Source organism: Centroberyx gerrardi, chromosome 15, assembly GCF_048128805.1.
Source record: "Centroberyx gerrardi isolate f3 chromosome 15, fCenGer3.hap1.cur.20231027, whole genome shotgun sequence".
Lineage (NCBI taxonomy): Eukaryota > Metazoa > Chordata > Actinopteri > Beryciformes > Berycidae > Centroberyx > Centroberyx gerrardi.
In genome coordinates, this window is record NC_136011.1 from 9,629,944 (window position 1) to 9,647,368 (window position 17,425).

The following is a 17,425-nucleotide window of genomic DNA, read 5'->3' on the forward strand; positions in this document are numbered from 1 at the left end:
TTTTCAAAATAGTCAAAGTGAAGTGCTTTTACCATGTGTTTGGCCAGTCTTTAAACTGGAAAAATGGTAACATTTTGTGTTTGCCCGTGTGAAGTTCCACTTGAACGCCCTACTAAGTCACACAAGAGGTCAACTTTAGCTTCTTCGAAGATGAGACTCAGAGTTTACAAGCTGTATTTTATGGCTTCACCTTTTGTGTGTGGTATGCATGAAATATTGTGAAACATCCACTGTGATTCCAAAATTGAGAAAGCCACATAGATCAACAAAAAAAATTGAATTATTGAATTTGCAACCTTAGATCTCACAAGCACTTGGACACTATCACCTTGTCAATAGACTACAAGTTGCCCATGTGACACATTTAACAGTTAGGATACCAGTGTGCCAGTACCAGTCAAAATATAAAGTTTTACAACGGTGGTTCCAAAAATGGGGAGCGAAATAAGGAATATTTACTACAAGTTAGCCCAATGAGAGAACAGTACATACAAATGACTACTGATCAGATGTTTCGCTCTCCCCACTGTTTCTGTCTCCCGGTCTATGGTATAAACTCTGTAGTAAATCAAAGCAGTATAAAAACTCCTCAGATGGGAGGCTTAACATATATCTATGAGGGGTTCTTGACGTGAAAAGGTCTGGGAACCCTTGTTTAATAAGGTGGTCTGTGACTGGTAAACGGGGTAATAGGCCTATTTCCCCGTTTACCAGGATCCAGCGAACGCACCACCATTTCCTGAACGAAATTTTTTGATTGATTAGGGAATTAGTCCTCCGTTATCCAATGGGAAACCAGACAGGAGTCTGTGGGCGTGTCACCAGCTGTGAGCGCTTGCTGGGCTCATGTGTTGTCTAAACCCTCAACACTGTCTGTAAGGAGCCTACCCTCTTCACCAACCTAGCTAGATTATCTTTGGGCTAAATCTTTTTATGATTGTAAGACTGGCTCCTCTTCCATTTTAACGAGACCTGAGAAGAATCCTGATTTCTTTCATTTACAGAACTTGCTCAACACATGTTGTAGGCCTACTTGTCGTTGTACACTCAGTTTTGCATTGGCTTATAATTTGGCAGACTGTCAGTCTGTCAAATTGCAATATTTTTTGGAAACATACAAAGGTTTATTGAAATTAAATATTTATTCTTTAGGCAAATAAAGGTAAAAAAAAAAATCTACTTGCAACAAAAGTGACCGTAAACTCTATAACGTTAGCCCAACATGAGGATACAAGTTAGTAGCCAACTGGCCTCATTACTCAAGATATTTTCAGTCTCTGTGGTCCTATTGCCCACATAGAATGCTAATCAGAAGCATTAATAATGAAATACATCAATTTTGCTGTCATCTGTTGCCATAGCTGTCATGCTTCATATAATTTTACCTTCCCGACCTGCCTCTGAATATCATAACTCGGCTTTCCCGTAAGGATCCTACCACTTTGTTTGGTTGTTTACAGATTTGAAGGCTCCATCATTGCAATAGCTTGTTGGTTGATGGCTGTCTTGAGAGTGAATTAGGAAGCTAGTTCTCTGATTTGAATTAGGCTGGTTTAGCAGGAAGTTGTAAGGGGCGGTATTGTGACTGTCTTCTAGTCAACACTGAGGGCTGAAACACACACTGCGCACTCACTGGACGCTGGCTAACGTTAGCTGGCTTAAATAAATTGGAAACGCATAAGCGCAGGTATGTAAGAAAATCAATTTCTCCATACTTGGAATTGGATACTGTGAGAAAGATATAGCGATATTAGGCGTAGCTACTTATTTTGGCAGCGGTTGTTAGCGGTGTGTTCGCTCCTTTCCGCTAACATTACACCAACAGTTTGACAGCTGCCACTGCCACACTACGATGCCAATGCAACGGCCAGCATAATAACATCTAGCGTTATGATTCTGGACAAGCACGGTAACATGGCGTTACATTTTTTGTTTATTCAAACAGGTTATTCAGCTCATCATGCATTTTGTGGATAATATGGCAGTTTGTGTGAATATTATGGTCAACATAATCATGCTTTCTTGCTTATGCCACTTGTTCTCATGACTAGTATAAAGCTAGCCACAATAAAAATCAGAACTTCCGGTCAGAACTTTAAAAAATAAAACAATTATTTACGAAATTATCGCAACGTTTTCTGAGCAATACAAAGTGCCAAAGTTTAAATAAAGAATTTACGGTGGAATTTGTAGTAAATTAAAATACAATACCTAGAGAGTGTTAGATAGAATGAAATTAAAACACAATACGTAGAAAGCATGAGACTAAATTTATGTAGAAACATTTGTTATATACTCTTGAATATCATGGAGGGAATTAACCTTGTTTGTTTTATGAACATGACAGATGAGTTCCTGTGTGGCTCAGTTGTAACAGTACTAACACCAGTGACCATACATACCAAAAATGTATGTAATGTTGGCACAATGTGCCAACAACTAAGTGGCATACAGCATTGTAGCTTACTGGGGGGACCAGGCTGTCGTTTGGTTTGCTTAGCTTGATGTTTTTTGCTAACAAGCAATCAAAATTATATCAATTGTTTCTGTTTTTTTAAACGGCTTGGACGAAACTAAACTAAATTGCTGAAAACTGAATATGATGCTGAAAATCACATTCCTCTCTGGCTCCAATAACTATTGGAATGATAGTCAATTTGCAGCTAAATTTGCAAACAAATTGATAAGTTATGTGCTACGTGAAGCCTAGCCAGTCATGATTGTAGGTAATAATAATTAAGCTAGGCTATTTATGCTGGCTGAGTGGTTGTAAACATTGTAGCAAAATGGACTGGTATTTTGAGCTACAGTAGGGTTTGAAATAAATTTAAAGATCATTTTTAATTTAACTCGTTTTCTGTAGGCTACAGGACTGGAAATACCTGTGTATTACCAGATTTAATCAAATCAATTCCAGACTTAACAGTTTACAAAAAATGACAGTTTATGTTGTGAGATTATGTAGTTAATGTAGTTGTCATTTTCTTAGTGCCTGTCAGTATCAGTCACATTTTGTGAACAAGCGTTAATTGTTATTTGACTTCATTTTAAATGTTATTGAGATATCTCGGCAGATACAGCTTCAATTCAGACGCTTTTATTTTGAAAGCGACATCCCAAACCGGAAGTGGAAGTACAGCAACTTACTGATAACTTGATGCAGGTCTTGCCAGAGGCTAGCTAGCTAGCTACGAAAGTCCATCGCTTGAGTCTTGTTTTGTTTCTGGTTTGCTAACGCTGCTGTAGTGTCAGGCTTGTTTGACCGAAGTTCTGGGTTCACCTGGGTTCAAGTGCGCCATGTTCAACTCTGACTGTCAATATCCCTGAGTGCGTAGAGAAAGAGTTGCTTTAACAGCCCATGCTATTTTGCTAACCATTGACATTTTGTATCTTTTCTGCAGAAGCCAAACTCAAGTGGCAGAGCAGCGCTGCGAAACATGCATCTGCTATGAATGACTTTGGAGAACATTTTCGTTTTGGGCTTCGTTCTGTGCTTTCCTGGCCACTGTCGGCTGCTTGGAGGACTAGGGGGGGAAACCGCTGGTGAAAGGAGAAATTAGTGGTTCCTGACTTGCTCAACTCCCTGACTTGTCTTGTACCTGGAGGTGTGTGCACGACATGGCCAGTCCACACAAGGCGGATCTGTCATTTGCGTGGGAAAAGTACATGGATTGTAGACTGCAGGGAGCAGATCTACAGGTAGGTGCTGTTTGCAAACACACACACACACACACACACACACACACACTGTAGGCATGAGCCAGTGTACTGCAGGCTTGGCTCAGGCTTTTGTGTCTCTATGTTGTGATGGGTTACTTTCAATTTCAAAAACCACATGGTGTCTGCAGGTCTTTAAAAAAAAGTCTTATATCATGGCCTTGCAAAGTCTTGAATACAGTTACATGAACAGATACAGTTGCATACATAATTCTAAGTCTTGAATTCACTTGTAGAGGTCCTAAAATGCTTCTTGGTGTGTTGTTTTCTGGTTAGAAATCAGTCGCACAGACCTATGCTTTGATGGGTCTACAGTTGTTTTCATTCTCAGTTTTTTTTCACTTGCAAAACTGGTCTCATATTTCCTTCAAACATACATTAAAAAAGTCTTAAAAAGCCTTACATTTAACTTTATGCAACTTGCAGACACCCTGGACCAGTGATGGTACTCGGAACAAGTTAGTTAATTATTGCTTATCATGGAATAAACAGAAGAATGAATAGCAATGCGATTTTTTTATTTCAGTTTTTAATACCATTGTGGAAATACTTTGCTCTCACCACATCTCTTAAGAAGTTATAGGGAGGTGTTGTAGGTACCTGCAAAATAACTTTCCCAGTTACTTTACATGATGCTAAAGGTGTGCAAGGACTCCATGCTTAAACATAATTGTGAACAAAGAGAACATCACCCAACAGCAGCACAACTTTGCTGTGCTCTTTAATAAAGAAGTGAAATGCTTAGTTTGGCCGGTCCGTTTCTCCCTATTGTTTAAGTCACTTTCCTGGTCATGTCTTAGCTGGCCCAGTGATTTAACCACTGAGATAGACGATGCTATCGCAAAACACTCGGAAGGGACAGGATGTTTTACAGTATACTGTAACATAGACAGTCATGTGAATCCTCTACTACTATGTTTCTTTAATAGGAAAACAGTATGGGATATGTGGAATTTAGAAAGAAGCAATAACTAGCCTATACTAGTGTGTGTTTGTTGTCTGTCCTAGTTAATCTAACTCAGAGTTCCCAAACTTTTTCAAATCAAGTACCTGTAAGGAGATCCGCGTCAGACCACAGATGCCCATTTCATAAGATTTTCTCCTCAGGAACCCATCTGAGGAGATTTTTGTCTGAAGATATGAGTTGGATCAGGATTATATAATCGTCTATACTGTGGGCGGGGAGATAACCACAGCGGAGGGAGTGAAACCTCTGATCAAATTCAGATTCTTATATATCACATTATATGTGTCTTTGTGCCAACAGTGAAGGATGAAGAGTGAAACGATAGTGAAAGTAAATTCTTCCTCTATCTGCTGGGGACCCGCTGGAGCCCTCTCCAGGACCCGCGGTGGTCCTCGAACCACTCACTCACCACCCACTTTGCAAACCACTGATTTAACTGATAAACAAGCACAAGCGGGACTCAGAGTGAGTTAATGCACAGGGGATGAGGCAGGTGTCAACCACAGATTGCACATTATGAGTGCAGTGTGGGTGTGTTTTTTTCCCTGTGTCAGTTTATCACAGCAGCCTATGGGCGGATGTTCTGTAATCTGTCGGGCTGCTGCAGCTCTCTATCCCCCCTCCTGCTGTCGGAGAACTAACAGCAGCCAGATCACGAGACTCAGATTAGGATCGCACTGCAGAGCGAACAGTGATCTGGCCTCCATACACACGAACAAGCCATTTTAGCCTGTTCTGTTTTTGAAAGATCCCACATGCTTATTATTAAGGTTAGGCCATTATTTTGATTAACAATATGTGAGCCATCCTTTAAATAAAGGCTCGCTCTATTTAAAGCTAATGGATAGAGGGAAAGCCCCAAGGTTTCCCTTGTGAATAATGGCTCCTATAGTCATCATGTCTGTGGTTGTGTGTTATGCTGTGTTGCTTTGTGAATCCTGTTGGCGAGCTGTAGGATATTTGGTACTCGCATGTTCTCAGTTGCCACAGTAATACTGATGCTTGGACTGCACAAAGCTAGCAGGCTCTGCCTTTCTATTAATGGTAACTTTTTGTGACAATTTGTGTAGCAATTTCTCCTTCAGGATGACTATATTTGTTCGCTTGTCATCTTCTCAATGATCAAAGTGTTGCTCTGTCTGTGTGTGTGTGTGTGTGTGAGAGAAGGTGAAGAGTGCACAGCTGTACTCTCTGTTCTGCTGATACCATAGCCTTTCCCCCATTACCTAGTCTGATGGGGACGCACAGTGACAGGCTGTTGCACTCACATGGATACTGTGACTGTTGTGCTGTCTGCAGGTGATATTTTCTGTTTCGGCTCATTCTGCCGATCCCATCACTGCACCCCTTCTGACATGAGTGTATACCTCTCTGTCGTCTCACCCAAAGCGCCGTCTGCCAGTCATTGCAGTCAGTATACAGATAATGGGCAAGCAGGGAACATAGTGATTAGGGAGACTGTCCCTCAACTGAAAGACCCGTGTTTGAGGCCGTGTAACAGCAAGCATCCGCCCTGCTGAAGTGAGTAAGACACTGAATCCCTACCAGCTCCAGGAGTGCTGTTCTGTAGCTGAGCCTGTGATCTGACTTTAATCAGTAAAGTAATCAATAAAGTACCACAGAAAAAACTAAAATAAGCGAGGCAACTGCTGTGCTGCAGTCTCTCTCTTTCTCTGTGCCTCCCTCATCTTCTCTCTTTTGCTTCCTTGTCTCTGTCATTCTCTCTGCTTTTCATTTGCATTTAACGTCTTGCTCTCATTTCTATGACTTATCCACTGCTGAGGTGTAATGACCAGGCCTGTCAGAGCTGGGATGTCCTGGTGGCGCAGTGGGTCGAGATGCACGGCTGGGTTTAAACCTGGTCCATGACCTTTGACCTTAGTCTTCCTCTTCCTCTTTCCCATTGTTCCTCTCATGCTCTATGGATGCTTTTCGGGAGAAAGCAGACATGCTATAAAAAGATCTCCAAAAGATCTGGGTAGTGCTGGATGTTTTTTTTTTTTGTTTTTTTTCCAGAAACCAAAAGTCATAATGTGATGGATCAAACTGGTTAAGTGGGCCTGACGAGCTCTGTTTACAGAAGAGAGCACCGCTGCCAGGGTTCCCGAATTAATTGACACTCGGCAGTAAGGTTCCTTATATAACAGCAGTCACTAAATGGAATTTAGCATTTAGTGGCATTAGCATTTTAGCATTTTGTAGCATTTACTTTAAACCAGTGGTAGCTTCAGTAAGATGGACTGGTATTAAGCCCTTGTTTTCATTTTAAACCTGCAGTATTAGCCTAATTTGTTGCAGAGGAAATTTGGGCTGGCTTGTCTGAAAGAAACTGTGGGTGACGGGCGCATATCCGTTCTGCACAATCTCACTGCCTCTTCATTATTGCAAAGTCAGTTTAGTTGAATGGTTACCTGGCCAAAAGCCAAGCCAAAGGCCACGTTGTGGCCTGCGAATTGTTCATTTTCAGTGTATGAGCTAACAGGATGTTTCAAAACACCCAAGTGAAGTGCTTGGCATTTGGCACGCTTCATTTTTCTCGTCTCGAGGGGATTCATCTTCGCTGGTTAACTATTATCTCATTTTACATTTAGTCATTTACAGTTTTAGGGTAATATTTTCAAGTACTAGTTGAACTTTTTTCATAAAAAACAGATGACCCTCCAACTGAAAACAGACCTGCTGAGAGATTGGACTCACCTTGTAAGTATCATTCTGTAGCTGGTCGAACATCACTCATGTTTTTGACAGTTTTTAGTGACAGGCTACAACTTAAATGTTCATTGTCTGTACTTTGTCACCTTAAACTTTAACATGGAGGCTTGCATGCAGCCTCGGAGAAGCAGATTAATTTTGGTGCTTTGCTGATATACAACATTGGTCATTTATTCCACTCGCATCTCTAGTCATTAGCTTTCTAAGCTCCTTTTTCAGTTCTGTGCCTGACATTCCTTCTGTGATAAAGCCCTGAATCCTTGTCTAAAGAAGATTAGACTTGTCAGGCAAAATAGAAGGCAAAGAGCAGTGGCTACTGAGGAAGTAGTGAGGTTCACTTTCGCCCACAACGTTTATTATTCAGCTGAGCTTTTGGTCAGCAATTGAAGCAATGTGGGTTGATCTGTGAGCAGGAGTACTACCTTTTTTTTTAATGAGGAATTAATTTACAGAAGATGTTAAGGAAAAATTAAAAACATGGATAAAATGTGCAAAGAATATCAAATTTCATTGCAAGTTTTTCAGCCTGCTCTTATGCAGCTCTGGTCAGTGAGGAACTGCCATCATATCGGTAGTAGACAACATGACTGGTCGATATCTGATATTTAATAAAAGGCCAATAACATCCGGAGTTGGGAATCACTACTTGAGGAATTTTGCCTAATACTGAAAATGCCCACAAGATAATGTTTGAGATTTCTGAGCCTACATGTTCACATTCTTGGTGATGCCAAATGTCAGGTGGTTGGGTTAGACAGCTCGTCTTTCTCATCTTTCAAGTTATTTCTCACAAACAAATTATGATGCACCTACATATGTTATTAGGTACATTATGTTTTGAGTGAAACTCAAGGGCTATGGTCCGAGCATAAAAACCATGTAGTCAGGCTCTTGTCTTGTGATGATCACACTACTTTAACTGTAGGTTGTTGATAATTATGTTATTCATGTGTTTACTATCATGAATTCTACTATGTCTCGGACTGTATTTACCGTTGTATTGTGAAGTTATTTGTTTTGGGAACTGTTCAGGCTTGCTTGCTGACCACAGGATTTGTTTCACATCTGCATTTAGCCTACTGTTTCGTCCTTAGTTTCAACCTACTCCTACTCACTCTGGGCTCTAGGTTTGTTCCAAACGATTGGCTTGATGGATGAATAATTCATCTCTCTACTTCTAGGATGAGTCAGACTCCAACCTCTGCTCCGTCTCGGCTCTTCCACCCAGCGGCGTGTTATTAAGCCAGATCTCTCCCTCCAAAAACCCAGACTCCCCAGTCCACTATGGGAGAGTAAGGCCAGGACAGGCTGTTTTGATTGATTCATTTTGACCAAAGCAAACTTAATCACCATCCCCTGGCAATGAAAACAGTGGAAAGAAGAGAGTCACACATTTTCATTTCCTGCATAACAACTATGCTCCCGTAAACCTCACCGCTGTTGAGTGTGACAGTATGAGCCTGACGCCGGCAAATACACAAACATGCTTTCTGGTGGTAGCCTCCGGACATGTTGCCGTGTGTCTTAATGAACAAAAAAAAAAGTTATTTGTGGTGTTGAGTGAAACCGCTCTGGTCTCCGCCTCTCAGAATCTGTGGAAATGTGGAACGTTAGGGGCTCCTCATGATGCTCATCACCCAAATGTCAAATTAGATCAGCCAGTACCTCAAACCGGAAAAACATTACATAACCACCGCCCCATGTCCTCCCTCACGAGGACAGGATCACATCGTTTTCACTGCCTCTGCCCAGTTGTAGTCTACCCAATTATCTGAGAGAGCTTGAGAGGGAAGTCTGCAGTACAGTGGGTGACTCAGCCATCAGACTCCCATGACTAGGCCTCCCATGATCAGTGTGTTGGATGAACACAGCGTAAAAAGAGCCACCCGGTCTGAGCGAATTCACGGAAGCTTAACTTTGCTTTTCAGTATTCACACATGCAATCCTCTCACTTGCACTTATAAAGGAGAAGATATGCCCTAGATACTTAAATGTACAAGCAAAACAGAAAAACCGTGGGTTAGGGTCTCGGACCCAGGTCCGAGACTGTATGTATGACTGAAGGACGGTTTCTCTGTCCTGCTGAAGTGTCCTTTAGCAAGTGTCTGAATCCCCACCAGCCTCAGGTATGCTGTTCGGTAGCTGACCCTGACCTCTGACCTCTCTGAAGGGGGCAAGCGAAAAGAGAATTTCCCTACGAGGCTCAGGAAAGAATTTTAGTAGTAGTAGTAATAGTATTGTTTTTTTAAAGTGAAATATCAAAGCATGTCTTTGTGCTTCCCTTATCATCTGACTTAAATGTTAAATCATTTAAGCAGGTTAAATCCCTTTTCACCAGGCAGCCCATGACCTCACACACTAACATTGTAATATTATAGTGTCACAGGGAAGATGCAGGGAAAGATCTTGTTGGTTACTCACATTAACAAAATGGTGCATGATAAAGCCTACAGATTAAAAAAAGGAGGGAAGTCCGCACTACCAAATGAATTACAAATGTTTATTATAACGCACAGCAGCAGACAAAGAAACGGATGCCTTTCAGCACTAGGCCTTTATCATAAATATAATATATAATAAACATTTGTAATTCATTTGATGGTGCGGACTTCCCTCCTTTTTTATATCTGTATGCACAAGAGTCTGCATCCCGAGGGCATCAAGAAGAGCTTAGAGTTGAGCGAGCAACTTCTTTATTCTTTATTGCATGATAAAGCCTGGCCTAAGTCTAAGATTGAAATGAAATGGGTAAGTCTTAAGCCTATAAAATGTGCAGCAGTATCTCTTCCTAGGCCTATCATCCAGTGAACAGAGATCATCTGTATTTGTGAGGTTGGAATGTAGAATTCATACTAATCCAACATATCCATACAAAAGAATGATAATGTACACCCTATAGATTTCCATCCACAACACAATTTTTATTAATTATTACATGTATTTTGTCCAATTCTTTTTATATTTGACTGTTCCACTGTCAACAAACGTGAAATGTAAATGGCATTAAGAGAGATTGGTAGCATCACTAGCGAGTTGGCTCTGTCCCACTGTGCCCGGACGGCCCGTGTCTAAATGACAAATGAGCAAATCAAGAAGTTCATCAGTTTAGAGGAGAAGGTCAAAGCTTTATTTTTGTTTACAGAATGAGGTCTTAGGCCACTGTGAACTGTTGATTAGCTTGCCAAGCTGTATTAATCAGTATTGGCGATCTCTCCAGCATCAAATCACTCTGAACTCCTGGCTGGTTTGTGCTGAGTACATGGTACTATTGGATTAGAGCTTCAGAGGAAAAAAACATTGCCATTGCTGGGAAATGAGGGTCATTAGTAACCATTCAGTTTCCCTTTTTCTTTTGTTTACGGAAAAAACACACAGGGATTGCGTGCAGAGCCAGTCAGTCACATGGAATATGTAACCTGATGAGAGAAGGTGAGACATACCGTAATACACTGAGCGCAAGGCTCCTATATGGCCCAGGGGCTTGTTATTTGTGAAACTGGTCACAGTTTTGGCAACCTCGAAGACTTCTGATTCTCTGCCAGTCACTTCCCCTTTTTATCTCTGCTATCATCTGATTTCGTGCTCATTCCTCTCACCATTATGTTCTTGTCAGCTCTCATGTTTTACCCCTGTCCTCTCCTGTCTTTCTCATCCATGCATTTCTCTTTCTCTCCCTCTCCCTCTCTCCTGTGTGTGATGCTGTCCAGCCCCCCTGGTGTGCAGTGACACCCTCCCTCCCCAGGTGAGGTAACTCACTGCTGTCCCCTGGGGTGGGGGGTGGTGGGGTTGTTTCCTCAGCTGTTGAAGCCCCACCCTTTCTGCCCCCTCCCTCCTGCCCACTGACCCTGGTGAGTGTGGTCATCTCTGCACCTTAACCACCATAAGAAGTGGCACCTAAGACTTTAGGACACTGTGAATGTGAATTGCAACTTTTAGCCTGTGACAGAACAAACTTGACCCTCCATTCCTTAATATTACAGGGCGTATTTTCTTTCTTTTCTTGTGCATTAAATTGGATTTGTTTGATTTAGGCTAAATGCAGAAAGGTCACCATGTAAGAAAATGTCTTTTGTTTACATTTTTTGTGGTGTAAAAGTATGAAACCTAAATAAACTAACTTGACCGTTGTGACACAGGAAGGAAGTTGCCTCACCACGCAACTGTACAACCGAGCTGAGAGAGTAGACGCTGTCCCAGTCCAACCTCTGACTGTGACAGTTAGCAGTGAAGGCTGAGGTGTGACTAAACTGCAGGCACCTGAAAAAACTGATGTGAGACGTTCCCACTTGTTCTGGAAAAAATCTGAATTTAAACACGTGGCGTGGAAATCCCTTAAGGTAGTGAGAAAATCAATGGAAAAGAGTGGATAGTTCTGGAAAATCAGACGTTTACAGATATGCACTGCTGTCTCCTCGCTGTAAAAATCCTCCCCCACACACCTAAGCTTCACATAAAAATGGTAATTGTAGCTTTTATTTATTTCTTTTACCAGAAATGAACATTAAAGGATAATGCCCGTGTGTTTTTTTTTAAGTTTGTGCCAGTTGTGTAGGTTGCCCCTCTCCTTTACCTTATTCCTGGTGGTGTCTGTAGTTTTCCTACATTCAGAAGAAGTAATTTGCTGCCATTGATTCAAAAACAACTTCCACAGAGCAAGATAATCCATCACAGTAAACATGAAGCCTTCATTTTGTTTTGTCAAATTTTCTGTTTTTATTTTATTTCATTCTGCCCGAGTTGAGTGTTTTCATATTAATACACATATTACGTTACGCTCCGCTTACTGTCAATCACCCGACACCCCAGGAAGAAATCGGAGTCTCTGCCATAAAGTAATCCTTTACAACATGTCGCCTTACAAACTTATTTAGAGCATCTTTGTTAGCCAGGACAGCAGTTAAATTCAATTGTTATATGTGTTACATATGACATATTGCAGAAGACGTATTGCAGAAGGATTGGGGGAAATGTAAACTAGATGTAGACAGCAGTAAATGAGTTATAACTCTAAATTATGCCGGTATTCTCCTTTTTAAAAAAGCTGTTTTTCGCAGCTCTCTTCCTGGAGTAGCAGCTCTTATGTAGTGCTAATTGCCCCTGTAATTGAGTCCATTTAAATCCATGTCCATGTCCTTCAGCAGCTAAACAATTTTCTATAGTGTCACTTTGACATAACATGCTTGTATCTACAAGGACATCACTGCATCTACATTTTTATGGAGTGATGCTACCAGTTTGATTTATTTGTTAGAGAGCCAATGGGTGTAAGATGGTCATCAGCAGAAGATTAAGGTGCAAATACTCTTGGAATATAAATTGTCTTGTGATCCTTACATTTTATGAAAAAAATACAGTATTCTGAATATAGCACAATTATTAGTCATTGTTGATGACTGGTACTGGTTAGCCTACACCTCTAGGATTTAGTGTACATATAAATGTCAGGTGAAAATAATTTTCTTAAAAAGGAGATGGATAAAAGTGCACCCTGTGTAGCAGTATGCATGGAGGTAAATCCAGATAGCTATAGTGAGCTACATTGTGCTTGCAATAGGAAATCTCTAATTTTTAAATTATGCACAACTGAATATATTTCTCTTCAGTGTCAACAGTCATTGAGTATTATTTATTTTACACCCATTTGTAAAGCTCTGAATTCTGTTTTTGTGTGTTTTAGCATCACTTCATATTTCAAAATGTGTATAGCCATCTAATTTGAGTGAATTTTATTCATTTATTTATTTAGTTTTCTTCAGTCAGTGCATTGTGCCATCGTAGGGCAGACTGTGAGTAATGTGACTGGAGTGTCTGCTGTCTCTTCCTCGGCTTTGTGACCCAGACACACAGCGCGGCCCGATCAGTCAGGGTGCAGCGTGGTCAGCAGTCAATGGTGTCAGATTAGCAGAGACGTACAGCTAGCTCCTGTGTAGCTCATGTCTGGCTGGCTGACCCTTAGGGAATGGGGGAAGGGACGGCAGGACGCTGGCTTAGAGGATCACACTTCTGCTGGGAAGGTATTAACACGCTCCCCTAACTGGTGATGCAGTTAGAACTGGTCAGGTGGCTTGTCTGCCTGGCTGCCTTGCCAGCTCTAGTGCTGAGTGACACATTCTCACTCTGTGGTCCGGCTCTGACCACACTGACGGGAGATGGATTACATTATTTTGGTGTTTCTATCCCAAGATTTGGGGATTCACCAAGACTCTTAAGCAGTAAAAATGTAATAGTGGGCTATGCCATGTACCAAACCATTATTTACAGTAAACGGTATAGACTTTGGCCATTAGTTGTAGGAGTCTTTGTGCAGAGATTAATGAGATAATCTATATTTCTTCAAAATAGAGATCTAACATGGTTCCATATGTAGAAAATGAATACAACAAAGTCACTTGCTAGTACTTGATATTTGAAATATTTATTGTGATTTCTCATGTATGTTCCACATAGTGAAGTTTGTGGTTGTTACACCAGTACAGATAATGGACTGCACCATGTATAACAATTACAAAAGATAACTTAATCGCTGACAGTAAAATCCTAATTGACAGTCTGCTAGAATGTGGTAGAGTAATGTTTCTGGGTACTGCATCATTCTCTCCAGATCCCGGAAAAACCTATATTGGTTCTGTGGGTGTGAGTAATGTCGGTTTGATGCTTGTAGCTACTTGTGTTTTATCTGTGTCTTTCCGTCTCTCATCAGGTCAGCCTTCAGTGTCTTGAAAATTTCCTATGTCTCTTCCACTGCGTGCGGCATCTCCACAGCCATGGCACCAAGGACGCACTGAAATTCTGGTAGGTCTCCTCTCATCTACTATTGATAGTTGGAGCAGGACCTGGATTGGACTTTTTAGTCTCTCTGAGGGTGAACAAAACCCTGCTGGTAAATGGGAAGGCTCACGTCTCAGCAACATCCAGTATATTAGTGTTACTCACCCTGACGTATTCCTGTTGAAGTTAGACTTGATATAAGCGGGCAATACAATGAATAATCTTCTAAATTCAAAACCATGAGGGTGAACTTCATTTATAATCAAACTGTGTTTGTCATTTGAAGGATTTCACCAAAAACCATCATCATGTGATGTGGACTTAGGGTGCTATCACACCTACAGTTAGTTTTCTTTGGTCCAGGCAATAGTGGAGAACTTTACTCTATTGCATTTTTTTGTATTTGGTTCATTTAGGTTCACACTTCCTAATTACAAGCAGATTAGGGGTATAAACAGTTACATGAACTCGCAAATAGCTTGTTTGTGTGGTCAGAGATTTTGGCGGTGGAGGGGAGTCAAAACAAATCTAGTTCCAGTGCATTTTACTTTAGATAATCATGATAGTGTTTATACCAGTCAAGAGGTTCTTTCCTGTAGTTGATTTTGATTACATCCTCACGCCTAAGAAACCGCACTGCAGTTTGCTTGGAAGAGGAACGAGACCCGCATTTTCAGGCGGTCATGGTCTGATTATTTGGTTCGCACCCAAGTTTGAATGGCATTAGGCTTACCTGCCCAAATGCTCCAGAGGGCAAATAAACCGCTCCAAATATGCCTGGTGTGAACGCCCCCTTAATCTCTTTATTGTGGGCAGTATAACAGGATATAATCATGCAGTGGACTATGGATAAAGCGTGCTGGCTGCCATGACTGTCTTTCAGTCCTCCAGACCCAACCCACAGTGCACTGTACACACACTGTACACACACTGTACACACAGCCGTTCTGGTTCAAGTCATTGTGTGTTGCGCTGTGAGACCCAGAAACATTAAATACTTATGTATACTTGTGTATCGTTGGGGTGTCCTTGAATCTCTTCAGCTTTTTAATAAAAGACAAAACAGATATTTCCATTGTTGTTTCTCACACAGAAAGGCACAGTGCTGACCAAATCTAGCATAAATAAGTTCGTTGTGAGATCTATTGGAGTCAAGGGCTTCACAATAATTGGTCAGAGAGAAAACATGAAATTTCGGTTCTGTAGGAGAAAGATGTCTTTTGTGCAGCAGGATGGTTGCATGTAAAGCATTATCTCTGTTTACTAAGTCTCTAATCACTATCTTGTGATAAGGATAACATATTTGAGACTATTTACTGGTTAGTCAGCATAACTCTACTCATTTGAAAAGCTGAATTTTTTGGAGTCATCAAGTATTCAACCCCTTTGCAGTGACACTCCAAATTGAGCTAAGATGCATCCAAATTCCTTTGAATGTCCTTGAAATATCTCTACTAATTGATTGGAGTTCACCTGTGGCTGTGGATTCAACATGATTTTGAATAAAACATATACAGTATGTTTATGTAAGGTCCCACAGATGACAGAGACAGAATTGTGAGGATGCATAGATCTGGGGAAGGGAATAAAACAATTTCTGAAGTGCTAGGACTTCACAAAAACACAGTAGGCTCCATCGTTAGGAAATGGTTAAAATATGTAACTACACAGAACTGGTGGTCCAACCAAACTGAGTAACTAAAGAAGGACCTTGGTCAGGGAGGTGACCAAGAAACCACGGACCACTCTGACAGCACTACAGAGTTCCTTGGCTGTGAAGAGAGCACTTTACAAATCGGGCTGTATGACAGAGAAAAACTCCTGGGGGGGAAAAAACACATGGCAGCCACCTGGAGCTTGGAAAAATGCAAATGAAAGACTGTGATGAAGCAAAAGATTTTGTTGTCTGATGAAACGAAAATTGAACTCTGTAGCCCTAATGCAAAGTGCTATGTCTGGCAGAAAGCAGGCACAGCTCATCACCCATCTGACACCCTCCCTCTATGAAGCATGGTGGTGGCAGCATCATGCTGTGGGGGCTTTTCAGCAGCAGGGACTGGGAGACTTGTAAAGATAGAGGGAACAATGAATGGAGCCAAATACAAACACATTCTTGAGGAGAACCTGCTTCAGAGCGCCAAAGAGCGTAGATTAGGCCAACTACAGTATTTCTGTTCCAACAGGACAGCGATCCTAAGAATACAGCCAAATGGACACTGGAATGGCTTCAGAACAAAAGTATTAAAATGCTGAAGTGGTCCAGCCAACTTGACCAAGCTTGAGAAAACCTGCAAGTTATAATGGGAGAAAATCCCCAAATCCAGATGTTTCAAGCTGATATACTACTGATGTTTCCAAGAAGACTCAAAGCTGTAATTGCTGCCAAAGGTGCTTCAACAAAGTGTTTACTGAGGGGTGGAATGCTTATTTAAATGAGATATTTCTGCATTTTCAATAAATTTTACAATAACATTTCTAAAAAGATTTTTTCACATCATCATTATGGGGTGTTTTGTGCAGATTGTTGACAAAAAATTCAATTCAATCCTTTTTGTATTCAGGCTGCAACACCACAAAATGCAGAAAAAGTCAAGGGGGTTGAATACTTTCTGAAGGCACTATATTTAATTTGAAAGCATCATATTTCTCCCAACCCTGAGCTCATAAAGTCTGTGTTTGAGATTGTATCCAAGATGAAGCATGGTCTGTTTGATCAAAGCTTATCTGTCAATAGTGGTTTGTGTGTTTAGCACATAAAGCATGCCATGGTCAACACAATACACACCCTAGCTTTGACTTGCAGTAAATTACTACTACTAGTTTCATAAGCCAAACCTAACCTAGGTTTGGTGAGATCATTTGTGGTCACATTGTCGCCTAACCTCTGTCATACAGTTATTCAGCCAGTTTATCACTGGAGTTTCCTTTTTGCTTATCTCTTTGGTCTTACCTACATTTTATGCCACTCCAAAAAATGAATGTGCAAGAGAGATTAAAAGCCACAGAACCACAATCTTGTGACAGTTTGAGTAGGGATCCGCTCAAAAGTGTAGGCTTGCTGCTCTCCGATAGCATGTCCAAGCCTCTTAGCTGTGCCTCTGGCCTGTTTAAGGCTGAACTCTGACCTAAATAAGCTCCACTCATCAAGTAAATTGGAAACGAACACACACGTTTCACCCAAACAAAAGCTGAATTGAGATGGTGAGCTTGAACCTGAGCTGAGGTCCCAGTTTTTATTTATTTTTTTTTTCTAATTTTCAC

General features: G+C 41.1%; 1 protein-coding gene across 1 annotated transcript in view; it reads left to right on the forward strand.

Moving 5' to 3' along the window:
* Positions 1–3,436: 3,436 nt before the first annotated feature.
* lyst (lysosomal trafficking regulator) overlaps positions 3,437–17,425 on the forward strand; it is a 62,187-nt gene continuing 48,198 nt past the window's right edge. Inside the window, exons 1-2 of the mRNA XM_071894394.2 lie at positions 3,437–3,699; positions 14,097–14,188. Coding sequence (XP_071750495.2) covers positions 3,619–3,699; positions 14,097–14,188 — 173 coding nt within the window. The 5' untranslated portion in view covers positions 3,437–3,618. The remainder of the gene's footprint in view (positions 3,700–14,096; positions 14,189–17,425) is intronic.